Source organism: Maniola hyperantus, chromosome 14 (genome assembly GCF_902806685.2).
Source record: "Maniola hyperantus chromosome 14, iAphHyp1.2, whole genome shotgun sequence".
Taxonomy (NCBI): domain Eukaryota; kingdom Metazoa; phylum Arthropoda; class Insecta; order Lepidoptera; family Nymphalidae; genus Maniola; species Maniola hyperantus.
In genome coordinates this window covers 7,862,596-7,875,988 of record NC_048549.1, presented here as the reverse complement: position 1 = coordinate 7,875,988, position 13,393 = coordinate 7,862,596, and the positions used below count along the sequence as shown (strand labels likewise).

Below are 13,393 nucleotides of genomic sequence, written 5' to 3'. Positions count from 1 at the left end.
CATCGTTAAAAACAAGTGATAATTAATTATTACAAACGCACATAACTTTGAAAAGTTAGAGGTGCGTGCCCGGGATCGAACCCCTGACCTCCGATTAGAAGGCGGACGTCCTAACCACTAGGCTATCACAGCTCCACCACCACCTATAGACGCCTAATAGCCGGACACCCAGATCGCCAAACTTACGTTTTTGCTTAGCATAAAATTTGGCCCACGCTTGTTCGGTACCCTCATTCCGCACATTGTCTTGATTACGTGACTTTTGAGTCCACCAATCACAACAAAGCATTCTCCTCTGTCTCCCGCTAACATTTCACGATTTTGTTTTTATGCAAAACCTTGCATATGCGTTTTCTTGAGGTTGAATTCTCTGTGATGTGATGTGCCGGCACTTTCAAACAATTCCATTCCTTGCAATTAATTACCTAATATCTTTAAATAAACATCAAAAATTAGAAATCCGACTAAATACCAAATGCAAATGCGAGAATTTAATAGTTTATATTAAATGTTTTTTTTATTGTTTCAGATAAAATTATGTTGCTGATGTAGACGAGTCTGAAGAACACACGTGTGTCGTGTACGGCTACGTGGACACTTATCTATTAAGACGTAAGCATTACTTAGCAGCCGTAGTTTTGGATATCCATCTAATATCTAAAGACACAATTTTTTTCATTTATTTATTCAGATACAACTTACAAGTTAGCCCTTGACTGCAATCTCACCTGGTGGTAAGTGGTGACGCAGCCTAAGATGGAAGCGGAATAACCTGAAAGGGGTATGCCAGTTTTTATTAAACCCATGCTCCTTTGGTTTCTACACGGCATCGTACCGGAACGCTGAATCGCTTGGCGGCACGGCTTTGCCAGTAGGGTTGCAACTAGCCACGGCCGAAGCCTCGAACCAGACCAGATCAGAAATTTTAAAATTGTGAAATTCCAACCCCCTGCCAGGAATCAAACCCGGGACCTCCCACGAATAAGACCACTGTGCTTACCACTGCGCCAGGAAGGTCGTCGATTAGATACCTTGAGATACTTACACATTTTCACTGAGACGGCTCTAAGTACGGGTTGCGGGAGGGCCTAGTAAAAGTTTCAATTTTGGATTCTATAAAATACCTATCTAGTATCTATGAAGATGGTACAGGATTACATTCGGAAGAAGGTACATATTTATCATGGAAGTAGGAAGTAATAACTCTATTATGGCGTTCCGTTTTGTATGTCCCAAGCATAAAGTGTAAATGGAGCGAAACTTTTACTGTAAATATTTTCTAGCCAAACAATTTGCATAATAACACCAACATCGATCATACAAGGCATTCTGTAAAGCACAGCTTATATTTTAAGGCATGTATAGACACTGGCGATCGCAGCGAGCGACGGCAAAGTAGTGTCCAATATTATTGCCCCAAAAGTTGCAAAACAGGAAATATACTTATAAATCGAAACGCTCATTTTAGAGTACCGTACTCCCATGTAGAGCTCCAAAGCATGATGTGGTTAAAATGAAATGTATTTATTTCATGTAGGACAACTTGTCCCACTTATGATACTCTTCCGCCGGCCGCGCCGGTTCAGAAAGAAAGAAAATCCATTTATTTGTTGTTGGTGTTACAGATAAAAACAAAGACACCACCCTCAAATGGGTGGACAGCTCAGCATAACGTCTTGCATCATTGCGTCGATACGCATAAAATGCAGGACGCTGATAGAAGAACCGGCAAGAGACTCAGTAATTTTTTTTTCGACGCGCGACGTGTCGCCGTGACACTACTGGTTTCTATGTACCTTTTTCTATGAAATACCTTCCGTGGCTAGCGACACGTCGTCTGGAAGATATTTCATAGAAACTATAGTACGAGACAGGTCAAATAGCAATCGGGGAGGGAACGCCTCGCACACTCGCACAGCGCCCGCGCTAACCCGGTGCAGACGAGCGCGGGTGACTTGCGGGAGTGCGGGCGTCCCCCGTCGCGTACCACGATTGCCATCTCTACCTGTTGCAAACTATAGTAGATAATGTCACGGCGACATGTCTGCCGCTGCTGCCTCCAGTTGTCTGCGGACTTGTACCTTTAAGTGTCGCGCGCGGCCACCACCTGAGTCTGACCAAGCCTTTATGTTTTAGACCGTGCCGTTACGCACGCGTCGGACTTGGCCAGCATGCATTTAACGGTGGTCTCGATTTGATATGCACTGACCGAGTTCACCGTTCGATGCACCGATTCAAGTGATGCTAAAAGCAATCGACTTTAATTGCTTTTGTAATCGAATTCAATTAGGGTTGGCAGGTAATTGTCGAGTTAGTAAGTGTTATTAGGTAGTAGAGGGATGAGGGTCGGGAGACTTCTACCTATCTGCTATCTGCCCTAGTTCTACAATATTTAACAGTGGTTGGGGTCAACAACTACACACAATCAATATTGAGTTTTACGACTAATAAGAAACAAAATAAGCTCTTTATCACTTATTACACATTCCTTGCATGACATAACACAAAACAAACATAAGAAACTATGTGAAATCACAATAATGCATCATGCGCCGACATTTTAACAAAGATAGCGCGAAAGACGCCAAAACAATTAACAAGCCAATAAGCGGCAAAAATCCACGCCGACACAGAGTAATAACCCTAAATTTAGCTATGCATAAAGCATAAAACTTTGATTCTGCCTGACAATATTTTACTAAACAGTGCCCGCGACTTCGCCCGCATGGACGCCCACGACTTCGTCTGCGTGGATTTAGGTTTTAAATAGTCCCAAGGGAGCACTGTACCTACCTACTTACTTACTCCACACGAGTACCTATCTACTCATGCGCTTACTCTAAGATGTGTAAAAATTGGCGTAATCGCCTGTCGAACAGTTTAAAAAATAATATTTAAATACACACATTGGTCCAGTAGGTAAGTACCACCACTTTTAAACGGAAGACTACAATTGGTAGCGGAACAGGCACTTGACAGTAGGTTATGCTCGCAAGCCTAACTGGGGCTGGGTCACGCGTTCCGTACCGCCAGCCGACAGGTCGCACACGCGACGCATACGGATGAGTAAACACCATCCGCGGGCAATTACAATCTGCCAGTAAGGATTATTTCTAGTATTAAAAAAAAACTGGCCAAGTGCGAGTCAGACTCGCGCGCTGAGGGTTCCATACTACAGTTGTTTTTTTTCGACATTTTGCACGGTAATTCAAAAAGTATACAGAATCCTCGTTGCGCGAGCCTGACTCGCACTTGGCCGGTTTTTTATAATCGGAATTTCTATTCTCATTTAAAAGCAACGGTACCCTACCTACCGCCACTTTCGTATTTATGGCAACACAAATGATACTAAATACTTTCTTATGTTTTGATCAGGTTTTACTTTCTCCCGCAGTGACGAAAATCTTTTCTATTAGGTACCTACATCATTATAATAAGCCAAATCTATATATCCATACTAATATTATAATTGCGAAAGTGTGTCTGTCTGTCTGCTAGCTTTTCACGACTTAACTGTTCAACCGATTTTGACGAAATTTGGTACAGAGGTAGCTTGCAACCCGGGGAAGGACATAGGCTACTTTTTATCCCGGAAAATTTAAGAGTTCCCACAGGATTTTTAAAAACCTAAATCCACGCGTACGAAGTCGCGGGCATCAGCTAGTAGGTACTTATATAAAGTTGACTGACTGACTGATCTATCAACGCACACACAGCTCAAACCACTATACGGATCGAGCTGAAAGTTGGCATGCAGAAATCTATAATAACGCAGGCATCCTCTAAGTAAGGGTTTTTTGAAAATTCAACCAACAAGGGGGTAAAATAGGGGTTTGAAATTTATGTAGTCCACGCAGACGAAGTCGCGAGCATAAGCTAGTAGTAGGTATTCATATAAATGAGATTGAATTTCGGATCACAGACAGATTCGATTCCAGCAAATGAACAAAAATAATTTCATTTGATAAAGTAAGCCTAGTAGGTACTTACTACTTACCTACCAAGTACCAGCTCATAATTTAATCCTGCTTACTTTCGAACTGAAAATGATTGCTTTTTCAAATAATTAATTCTCCTCATAAATGAGATTCTTTGTCAGAAATTTTCCCATATTTTAATTTGTACCTAATCATTGTCTAGTTACATCAATTAAAATTCGTGACGGAAACATTAAAAAGGTTATTTCTCGTAAAGGCAGACAGAGAAAGTTAAAGGGCTCCCAGCATCCATCGCGTGCTTTCTCTCGACTCCATTGACCCCGACGACATTATTGGGGAAGCTTAATCACTTGTAAGAAAAGAATCAAATTACTTTTAGACGATAACGATTTGCCTCTGGTAGTAAATTAGTTTTTTTGACTGATGTTGTATACATCAATTATGTACAATTATACATTACTTACCCAAGTACCCAATCAGGTAAAGTCCGCGACAGGTTGCGATGGCAATTGGGGTATGAGCCGGGGGGACGCCCTGCACACCCGCACGTCACCCACGCTCGCCCGCACCGGGTTAGCGCAGGGGCTGTGCCCGTGTGCGGAGCGTTCCCTCCCCGATTGCCATTTCAACCTCTCGCGTACTATTAATTAGTATACTATACATGTCACGGGTAACATAATTAAGATACTCAAAGAGTTCCCATGGGATTTTTAAAAACCTAAATCCACGCAGATGAAGTCGCGGGTATCATATCTAGTGTGTTCATAAAAAGCTTATAGGAAACTAAGCGATCTTAGGGGCCGCCTCATACTGAAGCGCGCAAATAATAATGTCGGTCAAATAAAAACAAAAGTTGCATTACAAGTTTTTCAAGATAGGCAGGTCGAAGGCCCCAATGTCGTATCCCATTTGCGATTTATAATATGACCTCGAATTTTAATTTAGAAACTCTGACGGACAACCTGTTTCAATACGCGTTTCTTCATTGCGGATTTTGAAGCATATTGGTAGATAAAGTTCATCTTTAACGTATAATTTGTGATCTATACTAATTACCGATTGCCATCTCAACGTGTCCCGTACTATAAGTGCGTCTTTAAAAGCAAATAGGTTGATGAAGTAATAGTGCAGTAGTTATTAGGTAAATACTAAAACTGTGATATGTAGTTTTTACGAATTTTTCATTTACGAAGTCTGAAAACCTAAGCGGTTGAGGAATCTTTTGAGGTAATAAGAGATTCAGGGAAATTACTACTTAAGTACAAACTCATTTACACAACCTCACTATTGAAATAAAACTAACGTGCGTATTATGTTGAGGTCGCTGACCTGCAATAACAGAAATAACAGCCAGACTTTCAGCCGGAGCGCAGTTAGTACAAAAAGTCGTCGAACTGTCTAGTGCTACGAACAAAATAAACTTATACGAGTACCTACGTTAATAAATACTCGTATAACTACTTAGGTTTTACATCCACTAGACTCTAGGAGTCTAGAGAGAGGTTCAATAGTAGATGTTGTCTCAACCTGAGACGCTAAGTTTGTCGGTTTTGTTCCATACGTCTTCAGCATTGAATTACTATGTAGGTGATAGGGCGCAGTGGTAAGCGCTGTGGTCTTATCAGTGGGAACTCCCGGGTTCGATTCATGGTAGGGGTTTAAAATTTAATAATTTCTAAATTTGTGGTCTGGTCTGGTGAGAGGCTTCGACCGAGGCTAGTTATCACCCTACCGGCAAAGCCATGCCGCCAAGCGATTTAGCGTTCGCGAAACCAAAAAGGCATGGGTTTAGAGGTGCGTGCCCGGGATCGAACCCCCGACCTCCGATTAGAAGGTGGACTTCCTAACCACTAGGCTATCACAGCTTGATGTCAGCAGATGATGATATAGATTTTAACTATTGGCACGCACATGCAAATTGTGGGTCTAACTCTCTCCGGCAGCGATGTTCCCACTAGACTTCAACATGGGGTTATTCAAGGATCGAATCAACAAATTCCTGAAAGCCGGCAACGCGTTGGCGATTCCTCTGCTGGTGAAAATGTTCATAGACTGCAATAATCACTTAACATCAAATGATCCATCTGCACGTTTGCTCGCTATTTATACACAAAAAAGAGCAGCCTAAATCAAGTCAAGCCTGCTCCGCCTTAGCACACCTGAGGGTGCTCAAAAGACAAAAACTTCATAATTATAGTAGATTCGTACAATAACAATGTTAATTTCGATCAAGCAATTCGTCCGTTTGTCAGAGAAAGTATCTTGTGAGAAATTACTATAAAGGGCGACATCTTGTCTCGTCTGCACTCCCAGTCCGTTAAGATTGCAAATACCGTTACTGCATTCTACCTGCTTTATCACCTGTCTACGTCGGGCAAGCTCGTCTTTGACTCATTGTTGCATAATAGCTAATAAGTAAACTATTACTAGGTAATAATAATTTGTTGACTTTATAAACGATAGTTTCTTAAGCAATGCACGAGAGATATGCATAATATGTAGGTATATTAACGTACCTCCCGATCGAACTTTGAGACTAGGAGACTAGATAACAAGTTGCGCAGCAGGGGACATTGATATACACAAGTGTGTGCCCAAACACGTCATCTATAAAGTACCTACTTATTTAGACAATAGACATCACAATCAATCAAACCCGTTCGGATTATATAAAAACTTACTTGGACGTCTCATGTTTTTGCCCACCAGCATTTTTATGATAATTTATCGAATGAATTACACTAGCAAAGAGAAATAGACCTATATATACTGATATGTATATGTGTTTACATATTTTTAATCATATTTTTCTCTCTTACTTGCAGGTTTCACCTTATGCTCATCATGTTGCGACCAGACGAAAGCATCAGATAGTCGGCCGGTCGCAACGCAGCATGGGTGCAAATATGGGCAAGAACTCGAGCCTGCTCGACGCGCTGCCCTCCACCCAGGGCACACTCCACGTCGTCATGCTCGGCCTGGACTCTGCCGGCAAAACCACGGCGCTCTACAGGCTCAAGTTTGATCAATACCTGAACACCGTCCCGACTATAGGCTTTAATTGTGAGAAGGTCAAAGGCACGATCGGAAAGTCTAAGGGTGTCAATTTCCTTGTATGGGATGTCGGCGGGCAGGAAAAGCTCCGGCCACTATGGAAATCATACACACGGTGCACGGATGGCATAATTTTTGTTTTAGATTCCGTCGACATCGAGAGAATGGAAGAAGCTAAAATGGAGCTGATACGTACAGCTAAATCACCAGACAATACAGGCGTTCCAATACTGGTACTCGCAAATAAACAAGATTTGCCAGGCGCAAAGGAACCGCGAGAATTGGAGAAGCTATTAGGTTTACATGAACTAGTCTCGTCACCGCACGGGTCTCGTGACGCACACTCGTGGCATGTGCAGCCTGCTTGTGCCATTACCGGCGAAGGATTGCACGAGGGTCTCGAAGCACTCTACGAGATGATACTTAAGAGGAGAAAACTAGCCAAGCTGCAGAAAAAGCGAGTGAGATAAATGACTTGTACGTCATAATTTAGTCAGAGGAGACCTTATGAGAGTAAAGATAAAAATAATGCTCATGGGATGTATATTAGTAGAGTCCTCGATTTGAACACCAAATATTGTTTTAGTATAGGTTTATAACGTCTTATGAAGATATTCCATCATAGTGTTGCTCAAATTTACATTTTGAAGGAAACGAATGTTTTGATAAATTGGTTTTACCACTAGCCATTTTCTTTTGAAAATAGCTAGAGGGTAAAATATTAACAATGGCGTCGTCAAGTTACAAAAAATAATACATAGTTGAGTTTCTTTAGTTGAATTCTTACAATACATGGGGAATCAAATCAATACAAGAACGATAAATCATGGAATGAATCCAAGCAAAATGCAATTCTTTTACAACTTTCGTATAAAAAGAAAGTTTATAACTTCCTTTTTTGCTAATTTCCTTAAAAACTTATGACCGCGATGTTTAAATACGGCACATCAAGCATGAATAATAACAATAATAGTTAAATAGCAAAGTAAAAATTCTACTTACCCGTGAATGTAATATGAAAACTTTTTTAACTTCTTTTGGGCAAATCTATCCTGTAATATTATTCATGGCCGAAAATGAAAACCAATATTTACCGTTTCCTAATCCCTACTTCATGTATATAACACACTGTAAATATATTTTAGTAGGTATATGTAATTACTTAAAAAGTTCCGGATTCTGAAAATTATTCTACTTCGTAGAAAAAACGAAGAGTTCTAATTTAACAATTGCATTTGATATTACATTTTCTTCAATATAAATGAAAAAGAGAAAATACGTACGTACAGAAAGTACACGATACATTATCGTTTCATGTTTATTGATAGCGATAAATTAATTAGGTATTTATTTATTTACTCGTAGATATAACTTAGAATAAATATAACCAATGTATTGAATTAATAATTAAGCTTTTACCAGAATTTATGTTACTTAGGTACCTTGTAAATATGTAAATTCCAAATGTGTAGTTATTCGTCAATACCAAGATACCAAACATTTATATGAGTAGGTAAACTATTTACCTTTTGTTATTATATTTGTTTTAATAAAATCATTAACGCTATTGTAATTGTATTGTGTTTAATGGTTATCCATAAATGTTATTTTTAATGAATCCCCGTAATAAAGTCTGTTTTCAATATATATGTATATTGATTTATTTTCAAAAATATAGATTTGTCCTAATCTTTACGTTCACTGAATGTAAGACTTGAGATAATTGGCTGGGTCTTCGTTCTCAGTCCAGTCAGTGAAAAGCAACAAATACTCCTTTTCAAATTCTGTTAAGGTTTGTCTTTCCTTACTTTCAGTTATTAGCTTACGTACAGAATTATGTCTTTTAGTAGTTTTATTTCTATCAGAATTATTTTCATTTTTATTAGTATCTCTTTTCACTGGTATGTATACATTATTAGCATCAATTCCATAAGACTTTAGCAAAGTCCGCTCTAATCTATAAAATGAACGTAATTCCTTAGCTGCATTTTTTGCTTTTTTTGATTTCAAACGTCCGGACTCTGTGCATTTCAACACTGCACGTCTTACGGTAGTACTCTGTATTTCATCTAATCGCTTTAAATAATCCATGTAAAATATTTCAATAGACTTTGCTACTAGAGTTATGTCTAAATTTATTGGTTTTTCAAGAAATACTTTTTCATAACAAAATTCTAAATGTGAAACCAATTTTAAGACATCCGGTACTCCGATACTATTGTAGAACAATCCAAATAGTATTTTATGAAATTTAAGCTCCAACTGAGCACATCTGTCTTCACTAAACTTCAAAAGATTTTCATACATCTTAATTACATTAGCGACTACCGCATAGTCCTGGAAAATAACTTCTTTAAGTGTTTTTATCTCTTCTTTAAGTATCTTTGTGTAAGGAGTCAAATGATTAACATGTGTATAATAATGAAGTTGCTGGTTTTCCATTGCATCGAATACATCCATGAGATCTTTTGGCTGCGTAAAATAAAGTACAGGTCTTATTGGTTTTCCATAACATATCTTGCGCAATTTCTCAAATATTATTGCAAAGGTATCTTCGTCCTGAGAATTTCCATAATCAAAGCCTTTTGCTTCAATTTCACCAGATCTGGCGAATTCCCTATTGTTAAGACGCCATATTGGGGGCGATAAATAATACAGAAATCTTCCATATTTAAGCTGAATGCCGTACATATATTCTAAGCTAATAAGCCTAGACTGCAAAGTAAATTTTTCAATCCCCAAATTTTGTAACGCCTTAACCATCAAATCTAATTGAAATTTAACTTTATCCCATTTAGAAAGAAAGTCCATAGATTTCTTATAATCCTCTGATATAAATGCGTCAAAGTATTTAGCTTGATGAGTTAGTCTTTTTACCGATAAAGCGTAAATATCTAGTTCATTACGGTAATTTGTTTCTATGTTTAAAATGCAATCCTTCTTTGTTCCTGTCTCATGTTTAAGTTGTAATATTTTATTTATGGATTCTTGAAGAGATTTATAAACTGGATTATGGAGTTGCAACAGTCGACCTCCTAAATAGCTATAATATTCTGTGTCTACATCGATCACCGAGTAAATATCATTTAACGGATAATCTACAAATAAACGCTTTTGCAAGTCAGTGCTTATGATTTTGTATTTTTCATAAATACTGATATTCAAGCGTCGCTTGAAACGATTAATATCTTGTTGCTTACAGTAATGTTTAAAAGGTAAATTAATTTCACATTGCTTCAATTTACTTATAGGCAAAGATACTTCTTCTGGTAAATTATATCTCTTCAATTCAATATCGGATAATTCTCTTCTACATTTCCTCGTTACTTTGTTTTGTTTCTTATTTACTGACGAAACAATCAATTTATCAGAATGAGTTCGTTTTTTGGGTAAATTAATGATAACGGAATTGTTATCCTCGTTCAGCATTTTCCGTACAAAATCGTATCAAAAATAATTAATGTCAGGAAAAATAATTAAGCCATCTAGATTAATTAGCCTTTTAATTCGATATATATTTCAAACAGCATCAATTAAAGTTTATGATTGTAATACGTACATACTTTTTAAACCTCCCTGGCGCAGTGGTAAGCGCTGTGATCTTATTATGGGAGGTCCCGGGTTCGATTCCTAGCAGAGGTTTGGAGTTTTATAATTTCTAAATTTCTGGTCTGGTCTGGTGGAAGGCATCGGCCGGGCTAGTTACCACCCTAACGACAAAGCCGTACCGCCAAGCAATTCAGCGTTTCGGTTCGATTCCATGTACCGCAACAAAGGTAATTTAATAAAAAAACTGCCATACCTACCCCTTCCAGGTCTGCCCATTTCCATCTACATCATAACTTACCACCAGGTGGGATTGCAGTCAAGGGCTAACTTGTATCTGAATTTAAAAACCAGTCTATAGAGAGAAAAAGAACCCAGTGCGCCATTCTGTTCTTCTGTAAACTAAATTTGGAGTATCTGCATTTTTTCTTTTTAAAATCTCTAAAAAAGGAGGGAACATGAATTTTACATTTAAAGACTCTAACTTTAAGTGCACGCTTAAAACAATAGATTCGCGACTAGCAGCTTAACTCACAAAGTTTGACAGCTCTAAATTAAATTTAAAACTGTCAAACTATGTCTCTTCTTTTCATATAACATTAGTAAGAAGAGGATGCGAATACTCTAAAATTTAGTAGCGCTCTGAATCACATACGAATGAATACCCATACAGCATTTGCTTTTTATTTCTATCAACTTTGGCAGGTAAAATATGCTGTGCTAAAGTGCAATTTCGTGGCACCATGAACGCAAAATGATGCATCATACTCTTATTTTTCAAACGCATCATTTTGTTAATAATCATAATAATATACTCATTAAAACACACTACAAAAGTATGAAATTTAAAAGCAAGTCTTTTATAATAGAAATTACCAAACTCTTAAGGCATGACAGATTTTCGTGGTATCAATTCAAAAGCAGTCGTACAAATTCATAATATTCAGCCAAATATGGTGCTGGATCCATTCCTTCACACCATTCTGTAAATAGTAGTAATCCATCTCTTTCCTCTTGATTTAATTTATATTTTAGAGGCTGCATCCGTTCCCCGTTATCCATTTGTGACTTTCGTCTTTCTGCATTTACTAATGCCATTCTGCTTTTTTTATCAAGAAATTTCGCCAGAACTGGTCTTTTATACTGTGCTGGAGGTAAGAAAGCTTTATTCATGGCTATAGTCATTTCACGGAAAGCTCTTAGTTCACGCTGAGCTAGGAAAGCATTTTTCATTGTCCTTAAATCCTGAGCATAGAAATCGTTTCGAGCTTGATTTACAATCTTGAAATCTAATGAATCGAGACGTAAATTAAAATCTTCATACATGACTTCTAAAATTTTCATAGGATCTTGCAAGTTTTGGTGACCTTCTTCACATTTACCGAATACTTGTTCATAAACGTATTCTATACAAATTTTTAACTTTAATGTACTCGGACTAGCTACACTGTCATAAAATGTTGTATTAAGGATCCGGAAAAACTTTCCTTGTAAATTGTTTTCATTATAGTTTTCTCTAGCTATTTCATTATTAATGCTGTCAATGTAAAATTGAAAATAATCCAGTTCTTGTTTGGTAACGTTTTTTAAATGTTTAATTCGATCTTGTAAAAGTCTATAAGGAGACCCTGTTTTAGAAAGTTGTATTAAATATTCTCTACTTTGTAGTTCCATGGTTCGAAACAAATATAGCATTTGTTCAGGACGATTAAAATACATATTTGGCGGATAGGGGTTTTGGAGCTCTTGTTTAGCTACTTCTACCATTCTATCTATATCCAGTGTTTTGACTAAATCGTTATCCGTTGCAAACTCCCCACTTTCAAATTGTATTGAATGAACTTTATTTTTCAATTTTTCATCATACAATTGACGCCAAGAAAGGGGCGCGACAAATATCAAGTAACTCCTATAAATCTTCAAAATATTACGAATAGCATCGAGTTTAAACAATTTGTTATTTAATATCGTTACCTGTGTTACATATCCGAGAAATTCAGAATTTTTTGCGACTAGCTCTGTGTAGACTTTTTCAGCTTTAGAAACCCTAACACATGATTTCTTGTAATCTTCCGTTAGAAATCTTTGAAAATTTGCAATATGTTGTTTTAAGTTATCTACAATTTTATCATGCTCGGTACTTTCTGTGACTAGATTTTGGTCTATTTTTAGAATCAGATCTCTTCGGTATCCTATTTGTTGACGATTCATTGCATAGCTTCGAATATTATTAATATAAACTTTAATATCGTCAAAGCATCGTAAAGGGCGTCCTTCAATAACTGTATAAAACTCGGGTTGAATTTCTACCACTGCTCTTACATCATCAGCTGGTTCTTCAATAAAAAGTCTTTCGGAGATATCTCTGGATTCTGCTATTCTAAGATTATCTTTTAAATGCAATGGTTGCAACCATCTATTTCTGCTTATAAGTTTTTCTTTACGATCACTGTATTTAATATATGAAAGTAATTTTTCCGTCCTTGGTACGCGAAACGGTCGCGAAACTTGTTTCACTTTCTTATCATCGACCACTGTATGTTTTCTATTGGCGAAATAATGCTGAGTGTTTTGCACATAGCGTCGACGGAAAATAATATCTAAAGTTTTTAAAGGAACCATTGGCTTACGTTCCTCTTTTAAGCAAGACATTGTTTATCTGCTGATATATAAAAATCTAAAATTAACTGCAATAATAAAAGATATAAAATTGCCACAAATCGTTCCATTCATGACAAGTTCTTGATTGTGTCACTGTCAAAGACTTGTTTTTTTATCTTTCTGTTCCACTCAAGGTTCCACTTCTGATGCACTTCTGTTCTATATCTAAATCTATAAAATATATCTATGCTCAT

General features: G+C 37.5%; 3 protein-coding genes across 4 annotated transcripts in view; 1 reads left to right on the top strand and 2 right to left on the bottom strand.

Moving 5' to 3' along the window:
• Positions 1 to 8,639, top strand: part of Arl4 (ADP ribosylation factor-like 4) — an 83,681-nt gene extending 75,042 nt beyond the window's left edge. For both annotated transcript variants that reach the window (XM_034975301.2, XM_069503129.1), the window contains 2 exons: positions 530 to 612; positions 6,764 to 8,639. In XM_034975301.2, coding sequence (XP_034831192.1) covers positions 6,833 to 7,462 — 630 coding nt within the window. In that variant the 5' untranslated portion in view covers positions 530 to 612; positions 6,764 to 6,832 and the 3' untranslated portion in view covers positions 7,463 to 8,639. The remainder of the gene's footprint in view (positions 1 to 529; positions 613 to 6,763) is intronic.
• Positions 8,640 to 8,667: 28 nt separating this feature from the next.
• Positions 8,668 to 10,459, bottom strand: LOC117988170 (coiled-coil domain-containing protein 38-like). Its single transcript, XM_034975287.2, has one exon. The coding sequence runs from the start codon at positions 10,419 to 10,421 to the stop codon at positions 8,691 to 8,693; it is 1,731 nt and encodes a 576-aa protein (XP_034831178.1). The 5' UTR covers positions 10,422 to 10,459; the 3' UTR covers positions 8,668 to 8,690.
• Positions 10,460 to 11,425: 966 nt separating this feature from the next.
• Positions 11,426 to 13,232, bottom strand: LOC117988169 (cilia- and flagella-associated protein 100-like). Its single transcript, XM_034975286.2, has one exon. It carries the CDS (start codon positions 13,188 to 13,190, stop codon positions 11,448 to 11,450), a length of 1,743 nt encoding a protein of 580 aa, XP_034831177.1. The 5' UTR covers positions 13,191 to 13,232; the 3' UTR covers positions 11,426 to 11,447.
• Positions 13,233 to 13,393: the final 161 nt, after the last annotated feature.